At 28.5% G+C, this 24,131-nt stretch overlaps 1 protein-coding gene across 1 annotated transcript in view; it reads right to left on the bottom strand.

Annotated features, from left to right (window-relative positions):
- The window catches only part of LOC111618329 (neurofibromin-like), a 179,304-nt gene that overhangs the window by 78,308 nt on the left and 76,865 nt on the right, over positions 1–24,131 (bottom strand). Inside the window, exons 13-25 of the mRNA XM_023359826.1 lie at positions 22,443–22,571; positions 22,162–22,355; positions 21,910–22,093; positions 17,763–17,949; positions 17,579–17,652; positions 17,337–17,492; positions 16,216–16,307; positions 15,904–16,014; positions 11,872–12,043; positions 8,078–8,217; positions 7,078–7,410; positions 6,770–6,945; positions 3,528–3,739 (exon numbers count right to left, since the gene is read on the bottom strand). Of these exons, the coding sequence (XP_023215594.1) occupies positions 3,528–3,739; positions 6,770–6,945; positions 7,078–7,410; positions 8,078–8,217; positions 11,872–12,043; positions 15,904–16,014; positions 16,216–16,307; positions 17,337–17,492; positions 17,579–17,652; positions 17,763–17,949; positions 21,910–22,093; positions 22,162–22,355; positions 22,443–22,571 (2,160 nt within the window). The remainder of the gene's footprint in view (positions 1–3,527; positions 3,740–6,769; positions 6,946–7,077; positions 7,411–8,077; positions 8,218–11,871; positions 12,044–15,903; positions 16,015–16,215; positions 16,308–17,336; positions 17,493–17,578; positions 17,653–17,762; positions 17,950–21,909; positions 22,094–22,161; positions 22,356–22,442; positions 22,572–24,131) is intronic.

Here is a 24,131-nt window from a genome sequence, read left to right as displayed (position 1 = left end):
TATCAGTTATATGTTTAGGTTGATAGAACAAGGATTTTTTTTCTCCTAAGACAACAATAATTATAACCAATACTATTTACAATAAGTGAAATATTTTAACTTATATGTTTTGAGATATGCTAATTTTGATATTATTAAATAACTAATAATGATATTTTTGATTACACTAATTTTAATCTACCATATAAGTGTATTATATATCAATGATTTTTTATTGCTTACATTTAGCACATACAAAAATTATCAAAACTCAGACTATCTTTGTGTATTTCAAATAATTCACTGTTTATAAAGAACATTAAAATAAAGAATGCATTACATTATTCTGAATACAGAAATCATGGATTATTAATATAAATTTGTGGTGATTATTTCTTCATTCTCAATAAAATTTTCATATTTTTGTCAATTATAACTATAAAATTTTAATCAAACAATAATTAAGAATAGTTCTTACTTATCAGTTAAAGATTTGTAGTTTTTCTTTTAGGTTTCATTAAAAATTAAATCAAATTAAATTTTTATTTCTTAAAGAATTTAGAACATGTTTGGATAACTCAAATTTTAGATTCTAAGCATTCTAATAATTGATAATTGTTCTTGAATTACTAAAATATTAATGTTCTTAACTATTAAAATGACAAATGTAAGATGACAATTTATAAGATAAATAATCATTGAAAAATATTTTACTGATTATTTATGATAAGATTAATAAATATTTGAATAAAGTTACGTATGTTATAAAGAAAACTCAAATTATGTTTACTACTTATTAAAAGACATATATAAAAAATTTTGTAGTAGTTTACTTCTTAAAACAAAAACAGGTAATTATTAAACAAAGTAAAAACTTTATTCTTATGTAAATACTCATTTTTTGGTAAATTTTTATTATTTTTTGAAAATTTGTACAGATGAATTTAATCAATTAATTATATGAAAAATTTTATAAAAATAATCCATAATTTTTAATAGATATAGTACATCAGGAAACATTTTAAGTGTATGATTTGTTTAACTTAACTTACATGTTAGCTAAAACAAAACATGTAGTTGTAAATACAAGGTCTGTTCAAAAAGTATCGGACCTTTGGTCGGCAAAAATAAATTTATCGATTTTGAGGTAAGAAACCCTAATCCCCTTCAAAGTAGTCTCCTTGGTAATGCATACACTTCTCCTAGCGTTCCTGCCATTGCTGGAAACACTGCTGGAACGCATCTTTTGGAATGGCCATCAGCCGGTCCGTCGGATTTCGCACGATGTCTTCTCTCGACTAAATTCGGGTTCCTTTTAGTGGCATTTTCAGCTTGGGAAATAGCCAAAGGTCACACGGAGCCATGTGGGGAGAGTACGGAGTGTGACGAACCACAGGAGTATTGTGTTTGGCGACGAAAGCCCGAATCAGATGCGCAGAATAAGCGGATGCGTTATCAAGATGGAGCTGCCAAGTTCTGATTGACCACTGATCTGGTCGTTTGCGTCGCACTGTATCGGAAAGATGACGAAGGACCTCCTGGTAGTATTCCTTTGCGATGGTTTGGCCTTGTGGTGCATACTCACGACACACCACCCCACGAGAGTCGAAAAAACTGTCAACATGACCTTTGATATTGCTGCGGACCTGACGCGCTTTTTTTGGCCTCGAGGATCGTCCCCGAAAGCCTGCTGAATCTTGCGAATGGTTTACACTCGGGTATCGCCAAGGTTTTTGGCAAAATTTGATGTAATATCGCTGCTCACGTTGTTCAGTCATTTTCCAGCTTAGTGGAATCCGACGAGAGCGCGCTACATGACCTCACTCATAGGCCGATTGCCAACGACTGACGCTTCTTGCAGGCGGGAAAAAATTCAGGGCTGTGCATGACTGTCCTCTCCACAACTGCACCGAAGGAGGCCTCTCGCACATCATTGGTTTAGGCGGAAAAAAAAGGTCCGATACTTTTTGAACAGACCTTGTATATGTATTACACCAGAATATCATACTTTAATGCTAGTACTACAAGTAATATATCATTTTACTATAATGTTTGCATGATGCATATGTTGAGCAATCTATAGTACATAGGACAATGTACATAAAACATTGTTTTGATTTTGCTCTATAGCTTTTATTAACTTCATTTCTATTCATATAGACAAAAAGAAAAAAAAAAGCAATAAGTTACAATTTGTCACTTATAATATAGGTGTTCAATGCATATATTTTTTCTATAACACACCTGAATGCAATTTTCTGATTGACTAGGTATGATTTAAATGCAATTTGTAAAAATTACTAAAAAAATAAATCAAAAATTCATTTATGCTAATTGATTCTCAGATATTTGTAAATATAAAGTTTTAAAAAATTTTATTTTCAAGTAAATTTTGAAAAAAAAATTATTTGAATACTGCTAATTATCAAACTCATCAATGGCATATATAATATATAAAAAGTAATAAAAATTTCACTTATTATTGTAAAAGTTAGAACAACAGCAGAATTATGAAAGATCATTGGTAAAGACACAATTACAAAAGACTAAGAAGTGTCATATTACCAACAACTTAATCAGAACAGAGAATGATATAGAAGGCCAAAGACCACAATGGCAATGAAATAGAAAACAGGAATAATGACAATGAAAGTTCTGATGATGATGAAAGTGATGAAATATTGTTCCAAGAACTTTCCAAATTTTTTAAATTCAATTGCTGATTTTTTGTATGAAAATAAAATTAATAATAAAATGTCAATCTATATTGGTCAATCTATAAGGTCCTAATTTTTTTTCAAAAACTAAGGATTCTAAAATTGGGAGTTGACTTATATTCAGGTCAACACAATATATACACAATTTAATGGATCATTTATTGACAAAAATTCANTTAATGGATCTATTTATATTGTTTAAAATATAATAATAATACGAACTTTTTAGAACTATGATAAACTAAAAATAACAAAAATTAATTTTTGATTTATTTATTTACATTCATATCACAAATATATCTATTATGTCAATTAATCATCTTATATAAAATGAGTTAAATTCAATAGCTTAAATACAATTACATTAAACACATTAAAGCCTATAAATCATTGATATATTTCAAATGAGATCTACATTTTCAATTCTTTATTTATAAGAACAAGATATTTTAAACTGTTTTATGTGAAATTATTATAATATATATTAATATTATATTAATAATTCAATATTCCAGGATTGGATTATATATCAAAATTGCAAAATTATGTATTTTGCAACTTTGAATATTTACTTAATCAATTTAACATCTGTTAATATTTTATAGATTCTTTGTATTACAGCTTTTGGATTAATCTGATTTCAAGATAATATGTTTTGAAAATTAGTAAAAGAATCAAAATGCATTAAAACATAAAAAACTTATAAATCTGCTGTTATAAAATTAATTCAATTATATCAATAAAATAACATATTATTTCATTGAAATTTATATAATGTATTTTATTTAAATACATAATTGCTTTCATTTAATATTAAACAAAATTAATTACCATTTGAGGAGTAATAACAACACTTGCTAATGCCATAGCAATAGGAAGTTCTCCTTTATCTCCAATCATTGTAACTAATTGCACTAACTGTTCATAACGATCTGCTAACACTGTTTCTGCTAACATATCAAATTCTGTTCCTTGTTGTAAAATTTTTGTTAATACTTCCATAAAAGCAGCTCTAGTTTGTAAATCTTTATGATAACCCAGACCTGCAAAGTATTTGAAAAATGCATAAGTAATAAAAACTTTAAGACAAATGAAATTTCTTGAATATTTCTAAATATTTATGATAAAATTTAAATACAGTATATAAATTTAATATCAACACAATGAGATATATCGAATATCAAGAAGTTTTCAGAAAATTAATGGCTGAAAAGCTAAATATATGCAATAAACCTCTCACATCTAAAATAATGTCACTCACAAAGAGGAAAAAAGAAGACTATTTTCTTGAATATACTATCATTGAAAGAAATTTATAATTTTAGGCTAATTTTAAAAAAAGCAACAACAGGTTGAAACAAGTATAATTTTTTTGCTTTGAGAAAAGTTTAAAACTTATGTAATCTATTGGAAAAGTAAAAAAGATTATATGTCATTTTCTTGTGTCATTATATTCTCTTCATGAATTATCTGAATTGTAGAAATATTGTAAAGTTGCTCAACAGTATTTTATATTCCATGTGCAAGAAATAATGTGATGATGATACTCTGAAATAAGCAATACGAAGTTATCAATTTATGACAATGCTCATTTTTACAGTACCAATATGACACTATTTTCATTCACTTCTCTAAACACTATGCTATTTACCCCACACTGCTCTTTCCTCCCTCTTTCTTACTCCCATTTTCACCCCAGGTTATACCTATGAATGGCACCTGGTTTTCACAAATTTTCAATCCAACACTAATTCAAGTAACAATATGACAATATAATTGTTGGAACAGTTACATTATCAGCAGTTAGTTCCTTTCTATAAATAAGATATTAGAAACAATTTATTTTCAGAAACTTCCACTAATTTGACTTAAAAAAAATCATCACAACAATAAATTAATTAAAAATAGTTGTGATAAATTGCTGCTTTCATCAAAAAACTCTCCAATAGCTTTTTATCAATTGCAAAAAACTGCCTTAACTTTTTATCTGATTCTGTTGTAATATTATGCATTTAATTAAATATTTTAACATTTCTTGTTTTAGTTGAGAGGTTATGCTGTTTTCACAATCACTATTAATCATAAATGTCTATTTCTAATTGACATATATCATAGTTGATTTTCAGTACTAAATATAAACACATTACAAATACAAATTCTTTCAAGAACAAAATATGATGTTCATTAATTGAATAGAAATTCCAATACATTTTCTACTTCATAATTAAAATATTGTAACTCTGACTTTTAATTTAAAATTATTTAAAAGTAAAGCAAATAATGTGAGCAATATAAGTGATGTAAAAAGCACTTCAGATACTATTATAGTTTCATGAATCACTGATATTCCACATAAAAATGATAACAATTATAAATTTTACATTTTGTGTTTGTTTATAGAAAGAACAGAACAAAACTGGCAAAAAGTTTTCATTATTAAACGGATATGATATTTTTTAATAAATATATGTATCAATATGTAATATATAATTATTATTTTGGACAATTTACAAAATTGCTGAAACAAGTGATAGTATTGCATATCAAATATGCTACAATTTAATATGGATTACAAAACTGTAAGGATAGTACAGGTAATTCACTTGGGATTGGACATTTATTATATAAATATCTCCATATAAAATGAAAAGAGGCATATAAAATACAAACAATGATTCTTTATTCCATGATGAAGCAATTGACCAAGATATATTTCTGTGAAGTAGCAGAAATTCCTATATTAGAACTAGTCTTTAATATTAACACTGTTCGAGAGATGTAACGATTATTGTTCATAGCTACCTGAGAAAGTCTCCCATTACATTTTCTCGGAGGCAACATGACGCTTTCTCATGAACTATTAACCTCTGCATGGCCAAAATCGTCTGTGAATATCGCCAGAAATGGCTGAAAAGAGTCAGTTGCCGTTTTAGTCCTTGGAGAGGAAAGAAGTCATCACCCATTCTGTAGGATAACCTTTATCAACAATTTTTTTTTTGTGTTAGTGCACAATAGAGCCTGGATATTTCAACAGGTCATTTTGACTGGATATTTCACCCTTGGACAAATCTTGAAAAAGCCTATAAGAAGAACTATTACCTGGTTCTCCGATTTGATACAACCCTGATTGGGATATCTGTTACCGAAGGTATTTATTACCACGCGAACCTTATGTGAACTCTCTCTCTCTCTCCAACAAAACTTAAGAACCTCTGTACGTTATCCAATTTAATTTTAATTAAATCCTTGTTAAGTGTTAATTGTAGTTCAAGTCTCTTCCACATGCTGTCTCTCGATCGGCTGACATTACGAATCCGTCTGTCCACTTACAGGACCGCTTGCGCGATGGTGTGATGTAGTAATTGCCGTCTTGGCTTCTGTGTTCTGATAAACACAATGGTGTCAATCCTGACAGGGCACTAAAGAGGTGCTGACCCGAAAGGTCCCATTTTACATTACATATTATTTAAATATCACTATGCAATCAAGACATATTGAATAAAACAAGTGTTCAGTCCCAAGTGAATCACCTTGTACTTATAATAACTATGTCTAATATAAAAACCTGAAAAATCAAAAGCTTTATTTATTAAAAGGTTATTTTGAATAGAAAATCAACTAGAGTTAAAATCAAGTAAATTTATTTACATTTCTTCAAGTGATAGTTCTGTTATTAAAGCTATTATTTCTCTTTAGATACGGGACTGTATTAAATCTATGCCTACTAATAATTCTGACATTTTGTAACATTATTCAGTTCCTTTTACAATTTAATAATATTTGTGCTGAGATGGTTAAACTATATTCAGTTGTATAGATTCAAATACATTTTTAATACTTTTTATTGAAAAAAAAGAAAATACTAAATAATAAGTAATACAAGTAAATTATATAAAAATGTTTTATTTGATATTAAATTTTTTCATAAATAATTATTTATGAAAAATATGCAACCTATTGTTGGAAAATAAAATAATAAAGGTTAATATTTGTATCAAATGGCTGTTTTGTGTAAAAAAATAATTTATTGAAAATGAAATAAATCACTTTTTGCTTAAAAAAAAAAATTATACCTATGGAATGCATCAATCCACTATCAATATTTGCACTAAGAAGATTTGACATTGCTTGTATTGTACATGTCCTTAGTTCACTAAGTTTAGATGACTGTACACGATGTCTTGCAACATCTTTATCTTCAGGAGTTTCACTACATTCATTGAGCAAATTCATAAATAATGTGAAATATCTGGAAAAAAATATTAAACATTTTTTATTGCATTAAATTTTTCTTTTAGATAAGCATTATATAAAATTAAATCTATAAATTCTCAAATTATTAAAATTAAAAAATTTCATTATGATTAAAAACTATATTTACTTTAAAAATAACTGTGATTTAGCTTCCAATAGATCTCCTCTGTCACTCTCTTCAGGTTGAAGAGGTAATCCTCTTAGCAGAGCAGCAACAGCTTGCATACATGCCTGATCTAAATCTCTGGTAAGAGCTGTTACATCACCAGAACCAGGTGGTGCAATCTGATGGCTGTTTCCCATCACCCAATCTGTTAAATATTCAACCATTTTGTTGCGAAACTTCATTTCTTGACGGAATGCTAAGTCATCTCTCCTTGACATCATAGCTTCTACTAGCTGACAAAGTTTTGTCTTAATATGAATAGCATGAACTGTAGTATCTAAATGCCTAACATATCTGCAAACAAACATTCATTCATTAAAATAAAATTTAATTTATTTACAAGTAACTATTTAAAAATTATATTAAGTTTATTTAGATGAATAGGAATTTTATTAGTAAACATTTTAATAAAAATTGTTATCAAGAAAGAAAATTATAGAAAGATGACAGAGATGGGAGAGGAAACATTTCCTTTAGATGAATTTTAAACTTTCATACTTGATATATACCAAACTACTTTGAAGCAGAAGTTTTGTTAGAGAAAGAAAAATACAATTATACTAAACATAACCATAAAGAAACTCAAAATTTTAAAATATTCAGATATTCACTGATACTATTTTTAAAAAAATCCTATCAAGATCAATTAAAACATGGAACTATTTTGTAATTCCTTTTTGAAAATAATACCAATTTCAGAGTTTTTTTCTAAAACTGGAAAAATTTAAATTGATAATTAAACATTCAGATTTAATTGCATTTATTTCAGATCATCATCACTTATGATTAACTATTAACAATAAACATCAAAAAATAGTAATAAAGTAGCAAATAAGAACAAATACTATATCAAAACTAATTTTATATTTAAATCTTTATAAATGTTTAATACAGTGTAACCATTACTGTATTTGCAAACATGATATAATTATTTTACATCTAAAATGAAATTATTACTCACCTCACAATTGCAAGCATCATGCCTTCAATACTAGTAACCCCTAAATGTTCTGTTGTATGATCAACTTTATTTTCCAGTACACTTTTCATAATAAATATAATATGCTCTATGAACTGTGTATTGGTTTCAATCATAACAACCTAAAAATAAAACAGTGAAATGAAAACTATGTAAATATTAAAAGGTGTTTTCTCTAAATTATCAGATTAAAAAAAAATAAATAATTATAAACACTGTAAAACACTTAAATTATTTTTTAATCTTTTTTCAATGGACACAATGGTTAAATTAGTCATTCTTTAACATGTATATAATAACAAGGATAATTCTGTGACACTAAATGCAGCAAATTGAGCTGTAGTATTCAATTTTGTATAATCTTAATACAGATGTTATAAACAAAATTAATACTGATTATCTTGATTTATATCTCTACTTAATAGAGCAAATCACAAGAACATGAGTTGCAAATTAAATGCACTATTTTATTTAACAATGCATATTCAAAATTTTTCATCTTAACAAATAATATAATTTTGCAATAAGGAAGAAATTACTAATATATTCTGAATAAAATAACATTATATCTCATTTAAGATAAAACTAATTGAAAAAGAATTTTTTTTTATAAATGATACTTTTATATAGCATGTTAATGTTCAATGCATTGTAAATTTAAGGAGTTGTAAAAATCAATGAGATGAGCATTTCTTTTATGAAGCAACATTGTGGTGAAAACAAAAATTGATTTAGCTATAACCTATAGAAAATTAGAATGTACCATTTCCTGACTTCTTTCTATGTAAGAAATGTATTCCATTTGTATATGAAACACCAATGGAAACAAAGAAAGAACTGCCCATCCATATTATTTCAATTTTTTATACTATCAGAAGACAATAAACTTTCTTCAAGAGAGTACAACAAAATGTTGTTTGTATCCTATATAATAAAGTTGGTAGTTACCACTTTAAATATTTATTGTAAATACAGAAAAATAGCAATAAAATTTACTTAATAATCAAACACCTTACTCTTGCTGAGAATATGTTCTTTATTAAACATTCACAAATGTTTTGTACCTTTACTACAAGTCATCTTCAAGTGTAAAATATAAACTACTAACTGTTGTAAAAATAACATTTTTAAATGGAAGTTTTCAAATTTTTACATTTGAACATATTTAAACACAAATCTTGGAACACAATATCAATTTAGACTAAATGAATGTATAACAAAACAAAATAACTAATATAATAAATACAATCAAAATTTTTAAATAATAAATAAATGAATAAACAAACAAGTAACTATAAATTAAATAAAATGAAGATAAAAAACAAAATTAACTCTTGGTTGTAAGGAAATTATGAACTGTTGTATCTTAATTTTTGTCTATAATTAATTTTTTATTTTCTTATATGTTCATTAGTTTAAATTAGGGGTCCCCAAACTTTTTATCCCGTCGACCCCTTTATAGAATATTTGCCTTCTTATCGATCCCCAGATTAAGTATTTAACAAAAACATTAAATCATTTTTGCATTTCTAATGTTAAGTGATAAGGAGGCCTGCATAACAACCCAACAAAAGAATTTATAGTTCCCATATTTTATAAGATCCACCCAATAACATTAACAGAAAAAGGAGGTATTTTCCACTGATTTATAACCTTAAAAAATAATAGCAAAATTATGGATAGATGGAAATTTGCCTATAATTCTTAAACCGTACGTGTCATAATCCATAAAATACACAATTATCTTTGAAAACATAACATTAGTTATATTGGATGAAAAACCTTTTACTGTCATTTTGTGACTACTACTGAATGCCTTAAAAATATGTAGACATACCTTTTTATTAAAATACAGTTGACCCCCTATAACACTAGATAATTCTGTGTTATATGAATTCCATGTTGTACGAGTCACTTAGATTTTACAAATATGTATGCCAGGCTGTGAACAGCTCACGTATTTGTAAAATCTAAGTGACTCGTACAACATGGAATTCATATAACACGGACTTATCTACAGTGTTATAGGGGGGTCTACTGTAGTTGATATTAGTGGGATGGATGTCTCTGAAGAGAAGCAGCAAGTTTATTGATATTCATTTGAAAATTGGTAAGTTTTAGTTGCAATCACCACGGTTCCTCTGTTTTGTCAAAACTGCGTTCGCGTGGCTAAAACCAGCTTCAACCACGTATGAGATTGGGAATGCACATAAGAAAGGTTCGGCTTCTGCTCTGAGCTTGGGATATTTAGTAGGAATATTGTTATTGCTCTAAAATTCAGTGAGGTTTTTATTTTTAAACAATGCTTTAGCTTCGAGATCTACACATATTTTACTCAATTCATCTTCTAAGCCAGTTTCACTACCTTCATTATCTATTTTTACATCAAATGGATTAGCAAACCATTCAGAAACATGCATATTCTCCAATTCTTCGAAACGTGCTTTAAAGTCTTCTCTTAATTTATCAAGGTGTTTAATATATATCTCCAAATCACGGTCCGAAACCTTTTCATTTTCTTTTAGTACTCGCAAGTTTGAAAAATATTTAAAATTGGATCGTGCCAGTGAAGATTTAAATAGCTCCATTTTTACTTGAAAGGCCATTTTTTCTTGCAAATGCTTCTGTACTATATTAATGATTTTCAATATATTACAATATTTTCTCTGTAAAAGACAAAATATCTACATTTAGATATAAAATACTTAGAGTGACAAACCAACTAGAGTGTAACAGTGCAATGTATGTCTGTGTATAATGAACTACCAGCATTCATAACATGTTTGCAACACTAGTACAGTTGCCAGATGCAGGAAAACAGAGTAACACATGCTTAAAGCGGCTTGAGTTTTGCTGGCATAGGCTAAGGCAAAACTCAAGTTATAACTAGGGTAGTCAGTAATGTTGTTGATCATATCCGTATTTTGAATTTTTATTGGAATATTCTATTTTTTTCCTAGACAATTTAATTGATCCTCTTTGGTATTAATTGATCCCCTTTTGACCCTCGTTTATTAATCGACCCCTGGAGAACTCTTATCGACCCCAAGGGGTCGATATGGACCACTTTGGGGACCCCTAGTTTAAATTGATATTCTGTTCCAAGATTAATATTTGAATATGTCCAAAATGTAGAAATTCGTAAACTTCCACTTAAAAATGTTTCCTTTGCATCAGTTAGTAGTTTGTATTCTGCAATTGAGGATGACTTGTAGAACAGGTTGAAAATGTTTGTGAATGTTTAATAAATGTTTTCTTAGCAAAAATAAGATGTTTGAGTGTTAATTATTTTCCTTCTGAGGATGATTTTGGGTAATAAAATTTACTGTATTGTACCAATTACTCAATATCCCAAAACACACACACAACAAAATGGAGAAGGTAAATGTACAAGTGGGATGATAATTGCCTACTACACAGGTATGTCCAAATTTTCTGCAGACCATAATTCTGACAATTTTTGTTTCTCATCTTAGGATGTTTCATGAAAATACAAGCTCATCAAATTCTACCACCTCTTAAATTTATGTTATGTTGATCATTAACATCCTGTATACAATTTTAACAAAAAATAATTTACATAGATTTTAAAATAAAGTAATACTTTTATATAATTTTATTAATATTGTTTTAAAATTAATTGTTTCAAATATTATAATAAGTAATTCTGAGGTAATATTTATTATATTAAAAGTATCAAATATAAAAACATTTATTTTAAATAATATTTTATTATTTTTAAAACTAAATTTTAAAACAAAATATTTATAAAGTACCTGTCCTTGTGGATCAAAAAACTTCTCAACAATTGCTTTTATTTGATCAAAAAGAATTGGATAAAGAGTAGCACTCATTTCATGTGCTACTAATTCTTTAACATGTTTTTGAATCTGTGTTCCAAATTTTTCATTATGGCAAACCAAAAGACGGAGCAATTGACCAACAAATCTGAAATAATAATAATTATTATTATTATTATTATTACAATACTAAACCAAATATCTGACTTCCAGAAAACAGATTTTTTTTTTTGAAACTAACAAGTTTTGAATTTGGTGGGCTGTATTACAGCTGTAATTTGCCATAAGCCACTTTGTTTCGTTTTCCATGGCATACATTTTGTATAATGCCAGTTCCAGTGTGACTAATGGCATTGGTGTGTTAAAAACAGTTTTGTTCTTTACTTTTCATTGTTTATTTTATACTTTAAATATATATTTATCCTGTGTCCATAAAACTAGAAAATCTAGAATGCTTCCAGAATAACAAAAAATTGTAAAATTAAATGTAAGGGCAATGACATGGCTTAAAGATTACTAGAATTAAACAAATGTTAGCCACTTAAGTATGTAAATACAGTCAAGTGGGCATAATCATGTAACATAACCACAAACACACTATAAGGAGGTGAAGCTAAGGATTGAATGAGGTAAAAGCAAGGCTGACAATGCAGAAGTTTCTTAGTGATGGTTAGGCAAAGTTAATTTGTAAGATTTCCTTGTAAATTTTTTATACATTTCCATTTCATATTTTTGCTGTCAGTTGTGTGTAGATAATTCTAAGATAGTTATAAATTAATTTATAAATCTCCAAGTGTTGGGAAAAGTTTCTTGTACATATATTTGTTTTTGGATTTGATGAAATATCTTTTTATTACCATATTTACTCTCATGTAGGACAAGGTGTGACTTTAGAGATCAAAATAAAGAAATTAGATTTATTAATACAATTCTAATTTTATTTCATTTAATCACATATAAAATACAGCAATACAGCCAATGTGAACCTTTTCGGGATGTTTCTTTTCAATAAAATCAGTCACTTTCTGATAATACCTCAAGATTTCCTTTATTGAGCGAGATCCTTCCACAACAAAGCAAACGTGCAGACTAAGACTGATGAACAGAAGGAACACGTAATCATGGCAGTGGCGCTGCAAACTAATGTAACGTCATAAGGTGAGTTTTTGTTCATTGTGCTCAGTTTAATGACATTTGCCTAAGTCATTTTAGAAACTTTTTAAAAAGTATGAAAACCAAACCTCTTTGGATAGATATTTTACCAAGTGACTTCTATCCAATGAAAGTGCTGGTGGAAATGAAGGAAAGAAAGCAAAAAGCAGTGAATAAAAAATTAAAAAAATATATAAAACAAAAAAAATAAAAAAATTAGTGTTAAATTATTGTTAAATTATGTTATGTAAGTTAAATTTTAGTATCATTTCCCTTCTCCCTCTCCTCTGATACCAGTTTACATCTCCACCATCATCTATCCTCAAAGTGCAAATAAAACTAAATTTTTTTTATCAATTATTATTCTATTATGGTTATTTATACATTTACAACTTCAAAACACATTTTTCAGTGTTTTCCTTACTAAAGTTATTTTTTTTCAATATACTACTTAGCTTTAATTTGTGTGTGTTTTTCGTGTTGGAATAGATTATTTGGTTTTACATGTAATCATATGAGGAAAAATGATTCACCTTATGACATTTTCACGATACAATCTCAGTTAGGGAATGGATTAATTTCATATCCTGAGGTACTACTGTACAGTGTCAAATTGTACGAACTATGTGAATCTGATGGTGTTATGAAAATAACAATTTACAGCAAAAAATCTGAGGGAATTCACAGTAATTTAGGTCACACTACTGATGTTGTCTTACACTTACTTGAGGACTATCTCGATAAGAGATATACAGTATATATGGATAATTTTTATAATTCTGTTGCTCTTACAATATTACTGACTATACAAAAAAGTTGTTTGTGGGGAACTCTACGAAATAACAGAAAGGGGAATCACAGAAATATAGTAAATTGAAAACTTATAAAGGGGGAGTTTATTTGGCAGCAAAATGGTCCTGTTACTATATGTAAATGGAAAGACAAATGAGAAGTCCTTACCATTTCAAGCATGCACATTGTTGAAATGGTAGAGGTGTTCAATCACAATGGAAAATGTTCAATGAAACTGAATATAATTCAAGATTACAATCAAGGAATGTCTGGCATTGACCCATGAGATCAAATGCTATCGTACTACACAGCTCTAAAAAAGACTATTAGATGACCCAAAAAGGTTGCATTACATATTATAGAGATATATATACACAATGCGCACAAACTTTTTCAAAAAGCAACTTCTAAAATAAAACTTATACAGTTTAGAGAACAATTCATCAACGTATTGATTGGAGAAGAGATTCAATCTTTTAAAAAAAAATTAGATTGAAAGAGCTTCATTATTTACAGAGTATCCCACCTACTGGGGGGAAAAAATAGCATCCGACAAAGCCATGTCAAATTTGTACCAAAGCTAAAATATACTGAGAAATGCATTATTTCTGTCCAATCTGTTCAGAGAGAAGCCAGCCCTGTGTGGAAGATTGTTTTAAAAATTATCACAAACAATAAAAATATGCTCTTGCTTTTGAATAAACTTTCTATGATTATATTTTCTATTCACTTATTAATAAATGTTCTGTTCATGTAAATCAACCTTGATATTTTGTTCTTACCCAAGGCTATCTATCATATTTACACAGATATACTACAAATTTCATTGTAGCTGCACAAATATGGCAAGTAAAAAAAACTATGAGCTAATTCGTAGGTGGTATCCTAAGCAATAAAGCAAACTACGAATTATCTCATAGTTGGCAGTCAACATGTTAAGAAACTTTTATTTAGGTCTTCATTGCGGTTGTCTTGAAAATTCCAGAGAAAGTCACAATACAAAGATTTCGAAGATGCTCTGGTATGTTGACTAAAGCAAATTCATTCATCGAATCTTCCTGTTTCAGGGCTGATACTGAAACAAAAAGTGATGGAAACCGCTGAGGTACTTGGAGTATAAACCAACTTTAGTGCCAGTGATGGATGGTCAGAGAGATACATTGCATGTACTGTATAAAGCACTACTGTATTTTCCTAATTGTAGTTTTGTAGTTTCCCCCAACTTCGTTTTAGTTGCCATATCAATAACTTGACACATTTCCACTTCACTTGGGGTGTTGACTTGACTATATTATCAAATGCACACATTAAGGCAAACAACCATGTTTGCCTTAATACATGATGAATGGAAAACAAAACCAAAACATTATGATGTGCACAACCGGAAAAGTTTATTTTTAATGATTCAGAATGTGCTAATATTCATTGAAAATAACAATTTAACTAATATGAAATAACTATATTTATAATCATTGTGAAGTGCTTTGTATTTCATTAATGATTTTATAAATAACAATGAACTATTTTCTGTGGATGAATGAGATGCAACATGGTTTTTAATTGATGGACATAGAATTAAACCAATAAACAAAGGAGGTGCGTCTTAGTTTGTTTACAGTCAGAGCAAACTTACAATAAATAGCATATGGCAGCATAAACTATAAATAGCTATAATGGCAGCATAAACTATACACAGTTCACAGAAATTATTGCAAAACTCAAAGAATCCTTCACTTGCATGTATAGGTTCTTGAAGCAGTGAAAAATGAATGAGAACCTTGTCTTATACGCAAGTAAATACAGTATATTTTGAATTTTTGCCAACTTTATTTTGTTATTGTACATATTTGGGCTTAAAAAAATAAATAATTTTTTTATTATTACATACTAATTATTTTGGGTTTTTGATTCATTAACAATTTTTCATTACTTATTGCCCATATAAAGTCCAGGTCTGACATTAACCAAACCCTCATTTATGTAACACATCATTAGGAAACTATTCTCATTAGGCTCTCAATAGAGGGAGATAAGGTGTTACAAAAAAATAAAATAGACACTTACTGAGTGACTGGACAATATTGCATATCTTGATTGGCAGAAAGCATGTTTCCTTTGCGGCAATCCAGTGAAAGAGATGAACATGACATACCATACATATGATACAAAGAAGGTCTGAAATTCACAAAAAGTTTAATTTTATTCTGCTCAAATATAATATATTTTTATACATTTTAATTAAACTGAACAAATTATTTTAATTATTAATTAATTTAACTAATTCAAAAATTAAAAACTATGTACTGTTCAAAATTACTTTAAATAAAATATGTAGCATTTAAAAGATATATATATAAATTATAATTAGAAACAAACCTTATTCTACTAGATGGAGACTTTTTTTGTAAGCAAACTCCACCCATAGCACACAAAAATCCTGTCATATTTGCCCATTCATTTAGTTGATCCTAATAATTAGAATTATAATAAATTTTGTAACAACATATTTTCAAATTAATTATTAAACTTCATAATATATTGAATGTCATACAATCATATGCAAATACACATAGATACTGTAGGAAAAATTTTTGAAAGTATCAGTAAGTTAATGAATATTTTTATCATCTAATATCTTATTAATATAAGTTTTTAATATATAATTTTATGAAATAATATTAAACACAGATTATTTTACTTTAATATATAAAAATAAAAAATAATGTAATGAAGAAGAAAGAATCCAATGAACAGACTGTAATAAAATTTGAAGGATAAATTCTAGAGAATTTGAAAGAACTTATCATTCATATTAATATGAAGAATACAAAATTTTTTGATAAAAAATTAACTTTAATTTTTTAATAACAGTTACGTAACACAAGAAATTACTACTCCAGTATATCTTAGCAAGAATAGATGGGGCAAAAAAAAAGACAAAGAGAAAATTTGATGATAATTTTTTCAAATATACAGTTATCATCAAACAACTGTAAATCAAAATATAAATTAACTATAAAATGCAAAGTCTAATAAAGCTATGAAAATGCTTTCTTGAGTTTTTCCAGAATCTACTGCCTAAATAAAACTAGTAATAATCTTTCATATAATTAGTTAGCTACCATTTACTATTACAAAATACTTATATATGCAAAAATTTTTTCTTTCATCTGCTGCTTGAAATTGAAACAACTTTTTTGCCAAATTTTTTCACATGTTCTAAAGAACATAATCTCCAAAACTGACTATAATTTACTTGTTAAATCTTAAATAAGAAAAATTTACTTAACTAATAAAAGTTTATCTAATAATTTCATATAGATTAATATGGTAAATGCTAATTAGTAATCAAGAAATAATTATTCAGAATGTAATTAATTTTATTAAATCTAATTATAAACAATAAATTGATAAATTATTTTTTGTTTTGAAAAACAACATAAAGTAAATATTAAAAATTCAATCAAAACTTTAAAAAGTAGGAAAATTTAAAATACCTCTAGCTCATGTTCTGTACTTTGATGAGAAGCTCTTCTTTTTCCAATAGTCCGATGAAAGCTTTCACATATCTGACCTTCTTCTAATTTTGCTTTAGGATAACTAACAAGTTGTTTAGTAACATTCTCCCAATTACGAAAAGTATCTTCCCAAGCCTTAAATCAAAAATTAAGTATAAAATTAAAATCCCATTCATTTCATAACTAGTATATTAAGATATGGATTATAAATATCTACTTACAAGAGAACAACCTTGAGTACAATGTTCTATTTTCCTTAACAATGCCATAATTCGTTTTTGTAATGCTGCTCTTCCTGTTTTACAATGAATACATTATAAATAACTTGTTTATATATATATATATATATAATACATATAGTTTATTATCATCAAAACTAAATATAAAATCTTTAATTTTACAAACCTGTAGTAAGGACAGTACTAGCAGCAGCTAATTCTTGATAAATATGATAATTTGGAAGGAGATATGTTACAGTTAAGTCGTCTTGTCCACATCGAATATCAGCTTCTTCACATAAGAGAACAAAACAAGACATCGCAACAAGTACAGCATCAATATCTATACTCCATAAATACATGAAAAATACCACCTAAAAATAATTTTAAAAGAAGAAAATATCAACAATTCTAATTTCCTTATATATACTCCATAAATACATGAAAAATACCACCTAAATAAAATTTTAAAAGAAGAAAATATAATTTTGGCCCCGTCTTTAATTAATAAAATCTCACACAACATCCATTCTGATAATATAAAACATACGAATAAAGTAGACAAACTAAAAGAATTAAGTGTTGTATATAAAATAAGGTGTGATTGTATAGGCTAAATCCAAAAAACTATATAGGTAAAACAGGTAGGCAATTAGAATTACGAATTAAAGAACATGAAGCCGCTATAAAATTAAAATATAACAATTCCCCTTGGTTTGATTACATAAATATTAATAGTTGTAAGATTGACAGGAATAACAAAACTATTACATTATGAAAAAGAAATACATAAACGCAAATTTAAAGAACATATTGAAATAATAAAAAATAGTAATAATAATCTAGTGAATTTATCGAATGATATGCAGATTGATGAACAATGGTATAATGTAATAGAGGGCGTGACTTAAACTGTAATAAGGGGCGTNTCAACAGTTCTTGAACTGTTGAGTCTGCTGAACACAACCATTATGTTTCATTCAGTTATCATTCAGCAGAAAATTACTCAACAGTTCTTGAATTGTTGAGTAATTTTCTGCTGAATGATCTCCACAGTAATGCTGTTTTGAAACATGTTTGGTATTTTGACATCACATTTAGTTAGTGTCTTTCATTTACGCTACCTATTGCTAACTGAAATCGACCAATGATGGCTGATTGCTGTTCCAATACATACATCACTCATCATTCAGCAGATGTAACTTCATAACAGCTACCAATTGAAATACCTTTTCTAAGTTACAACTGTTGACTCTGCTGAACATAGCCAATGGTATTTTCTTAATACATCCTCATATCAAAAGAGCACAAAACTAAACTTTCTTGGTTAACTCTATGCTCTGAAAATTTCATTTTTCTATGCATGTGAAGAGATGATTTTTTTATCTCTCAGGCTATTCTGTTCAATTTTTTTTACTCCTTATCCAAACCAGTCAACTAACTTTTCCTTCAAACAATTTCATAAAAAAATAGATTAAACATGAGATCAGTTTAAATCACTTTAAAGAGTTAAAGATGTAAAATTGTTTTTAAAGTAATTTTATATACTTTCAGGTAGAAAATATACTACAGTGAACTCTATTAATGTTTAAATATGCTTTGTTGCATATAGTGTGCATATTTATACATTTCTCATACAACAAACAAAAAATTAACTGTTGTATTTTCTTGTGTTTGTATTTTTAAGTAAATTTTGGTTATAGATTTTTATACAATTTTTACAAAATCTCAATTTTGGATGGAGTATTAAACATTTTAAAAGCAATTTCACATTGCTTTTAAAATGTTTAATACTCCATCCGATGTTTAAAATGTTTAAGGATATTTTTTTGAACCAGCAAAATTGCTGGTAATTGGGCTGTAATCTTAAACTGCCAAAGCTTATTAAATTCTGTTTAACTGTTCACATATGCATTGGTGCATTTTTGTTTTGCTTACCTCTACAGGTATACCTCGCCTTACGTCGGTAATTGGTTCCAGGAAAGCGACGTAAGTCGAATTTACTTGTCTCCGAATCTACTTGTCACTAGGCTAAACCATAAATTACCATTTCCGGTTCTGTATTTTATTTGTTAATGCATTTTTAATAATATATAATTAATAAGGATCTATTTTAAGCTTACAAACAAATAAATTTTAGTTTTTAATATAGTACAGAAAAAAGTAATCTAAATTTACGAATGCATGTACTGTAAATACAGTACATACTTGTAAATGTATATATTTTAATATGATTTTATGTGCTTTAAACGCTTTTCTAGTGATATTACGACTTCAATATTTGTAGCGGACAGACGTAAAGTCGAATAAAATGACTTAAACTTGATTTTTATTTTTCTATATACTTTTTTGACAAACGACGTATAATCGGGAACGACGTAAGTCGAGGTATACCTGTATATCTGAGAAACAGGAGATCATCAAACATTTAAGTGTTTACTGCCCTAAGCATTCTTTACTCACAAAACAATATTTTATCAAAATTCAGGTAAAACATAGATGAAGTATATGACAGTCACAAAGGTTTGCATGAAGCATGTGATGAATGCTGCACTGCTATGTTGTGATGTTATTTGATGAGTTGAGCCTTTTGCATGAACAGAATACTGGTTGCCATTCAATCACTGCAACAGATGAAACATCTAGTAGCCATTTTGAGGTTATTGATCATTGATGGGCTTGCCAACAAGTGTCAAAGTAAGCATTGTACTGTAGTTTCCAGCATTTACATCTTGACAACGAAGTTGCAAGATTAGGTTCCTCAGGCTCTGAATAACATATAGAAATGGCAACAAATGAAAACTACTCAAATTCAAGTAAAATGTTGTAACTGCAAAGAAGAATCCTTCCTTCATCAGATTATTGCAATTGACAAAATATGGGTCAGGTCCTATAAACCAGAAGATGAAATGCAAATTGAATAAGTAGAATATTTAATCATCTCCATATCCAAAGAAACTGCAGTAAGAACTGGGTAGGGTAAGAGTGTTAATGATCATTGCCTACAACTTCCAAGTAGTCCTCATGTCTCATTGTGTACCACAGGGAGAGGCAGTTAACACTAGATACTATAGCCACTTTCTTGATCATCATCTTAGTCCAGCAATTCATCATCAAAGGCCACAGCTGCTGCAATCACATCCAATTGTCTTGTATTTATGTTCCCAATCATTTGTCACAAGAGAGCACAATGATAAGCAGATGGCATCGAGAGATATTAGAATACCCACCATACTCACCCAATGTATGTTCAAGTTACTTCTCCTTTTTCCAAAAATTAAAGAACTTAGAGGAAAGTGCTTCTGAGCACTTTTGTTGGTAGCATTTTTTTTTGCCTTGGCCAGTTTCTCTAGGTATTGGTTTAAAACAGTGGTGTAGTGTAGTGGGGGAGGCAAAATTTCACAATAAATAATAATAATATCTTGTAAAAATTTGAAGCATTTCATATTATATTTTCGTCGTACTTATGATTCAGACCAATTGAAATGAGCACGGAGAATAGTGATACCACTGGACAGTCTGGGAATCGACTCACCATTCGGGTGAACAATTAATTTTACCTGGTACATCATGTGAAACCTGTCAACCTTTTTATTTTTGCTTGTACGATTCAAACTGTAAGTGATTTAGATCTGGGCATGCACTGCACATTACTCTTCGCATTGCAAAATGACATACGCATGCGTCAGGAATCTGTTCGAACAAACCTCACCTGCCCTCCGGGTCAGCAATTTTAATAAGGTGGCAACACTAGCACGGATTTTTCATTACTTATTCTGTGATGAAACTGAATTTTAGTCTTTTAAATTGAGATACCTAAATAAGGAGATGGAAAAATTTTCCTTTGCCCCGGGTGGCTGACACCCACACTACGCCACTAGTTTAAAATGATGCTGCTAGCAGTGTTCACTGTCTCCTAGAAGTTTGGCAACAGGATGTCCACAATTCTAATTAAAAGATTAAGACCAGCACATATTTGTTTTATTTTAGAATTAATAAGTTACAACACAATTGCAAATAGCACTTTTCATTGCTATTTTATTTGCAGTTTTATTGTTACAACTGAGATCTTGTAGGAGAAGAAAAACCCTATAAAGTAAAGTTGACTCCTCCAGTATTTGAGAAAGACTCATTTTTCAATAATTTCAAAAATCCATTAATATAAAAACTCAAGCTAGAAATCAAAATTAAATCTTTATGAAACTGTTATTAAATTTTTCTATTTTTATAACTGTTCAAGTTCCTGAAATTAAAGATATTAATCAAATTATCAATATATAAGTTAATTATTAAATAAATATGATATATTTAATTTATAAACTTTACTTTCTTACTTCCAATTTTATATGAGCCTGCTTGCAGATATTAATATTGCAGCCTAAATTTGCATATTCTTTATGACGTTGCAAAAAGGAATTACGGCATTTCAAGATTTCTCTTAGCCACTTCAATATTTCTGTATAATAATTGATTTGATGTTGAATTAATTTTTGTGAAATAGTGAACAGAACTTGAGAACTAAAAAAAAAAAATAATGCATTAGAATATATAATAATAAGAGTAATTACAATTAATTACTAATATACCTGACATCCCAAAACGTATTTATAGGTGCTTCTGGATTCCACATTTCAATATTATCAGGCTGATGTAAGATAAGTAATGCCTCCATTGCTTCATTAGCTACTTCAGGCATTGATTGATGATGGACTACTAGTACTAAACCATTTATAAGTTCAAGAGTACTACTTTGGATTTCATGACCAGCTTTTCCTTGATTCTTTAAATAATACAAAATAATTTAGTAACTGAAATAACTTCAACAATTAATATAAATTATTTACTTGACAAAACACAAAAAACTTACATTTAACATTAACATGGGATCCACATGAACTAATCTCACTAACCACAAGAGTAAATTCTTATAACTTAATGTCTCTTCAGATTTTTCTTTAAATTTGAGGGTGCTTACTTTTTCTTTAAGAGTCAAGCTCTAAAAGCAAATAGTATAGTATTAAAATACTTTTTAGTTATATTTTAAAATATTTAGTTTACATATTAAAATTTATATATGAATATCAATACTAAATTAAAGTAATTAAAACCAAATTTGAAACATAGTAAAAATATTTAATATTCAGTAATGAAATCATACTTTGTTGTTGACACACGAAAAACTTATAAGTGCCACTATGAGTCAAATAAATTTTATGTTATAGTTACACAAGATCTTGCAGTATGCATATTCTGCAGAAACTTCGTTAACATTTAATAAACAGAATTGGTTGTATTGTTACTTGTAATAAGCTCATATATTGGGCAGTCCACAGTGCTGAGGAAACCTTCATAATTGATACTCCTCTTTCTGTTGTTGAGTTTAGTCAGTTATGATAATCATTTAGTTTGAGTTCAGACAGTGTATATGATTATAACTTATAATAAACCTAAAAAAAGGGGAAAATCTTACACTATTATATGCAATACTAGCTGTTACCTGCGACTTCGCTCGCGGAAGTTTTGCAAGCAAACCCTATTTATATTCAGTATTTCAATAACCATAGTAATTGTTATATAACACCTACCACTAAGAATGATGAGAACAGCCGAGAATCAAACGAAATGTTTTCAATTTGATGAATTTTCTGGAACGTTTACAATCGTTCTATAATTGAACCAATATGCAATAACAAATTCAAATTTAAAATGGTTTGAACATTTGGTTAAAAATCAAAATATATGAAAATATTTATAACAATGTCTGAAATGAAATGCTCTCCCCCTGCTGGGGAATTCCGTCAAATCCCTTCTTAGTGTGCATTTCCATGGCGTACCCTACTAAAACGCAGTTAGAAACAAAAAAAATCGCATCTAAAATATTACAGTAGAAGCCATTCTTCCGGTTAAACCTTAATGCTCTCCCTCTTCCCCCCGCTGGGGAATTTCGAAAAATCCCTTCTTAGTGTGCGTTTTCATGACGTACCCTAACTGTGTACCAAATTTCACATCTTTAGGTTCAGCGGTTTGTCTGGGCGATGATGAATCAGTGAGTCAGTCAGGACAAGCAATTTTATATATATAGATTAATCGCCTTTTGTTGCTTCTGTAAAATTTGATTTTTGGCACTTTAGGGTATTCATATGTCAACAATGCTTTGTTAACAAGTAAATAATGTGTTAAAATATAAATCCCATATAATATAATATTTTGACACATCTGACATCAAATGCATTATCATCATAAAAATTTAATTACAGTCGACCCCCCCTATAACATGGGTTCCTATAGTTCGGATTCCTATATCATGGCGAAAAAATTGCGACAGTATTCATACAAACATGCTAAAAACTTACAATCTTTATATAAACACTTGTCCATCTGGTACCCACTTTCTCTGCTGCCCTCAAACAGATAAGATGTAGAAATAAACTCTCCCTTTTTGTTAACGTTAATTTTGGTTGGGTGAATCATTTTATAGTCTCCCAACAGTTTCCCATGTACTTTGTGCAAAAATGCCTAAAAAACAGTCAATTGAGTTTAAAACTGATTCTGTGAT

Source organism: Centruroides sculpturatus, unplaced genomic scaffold (assembly GCF_000671375.1).
Source record: "Centruroides sculpturatus isolate CEXI.00-Female unplaced genomic scaffold, Cexi_2.0 scaffold92, whole genome shotgun sequence".
Lineage (NCBI taxonomy): Eukaryota > Metazoa > Arthropoda > Arachnida > Scorpiones > Buthidae > Centruroides > Centruroides sculpturatus.
The sequence above is the reverse complement of the archived record's forward strand: the minus strand, read 5'-3'. Positions and strand labels throughout refer to the sequence as shown.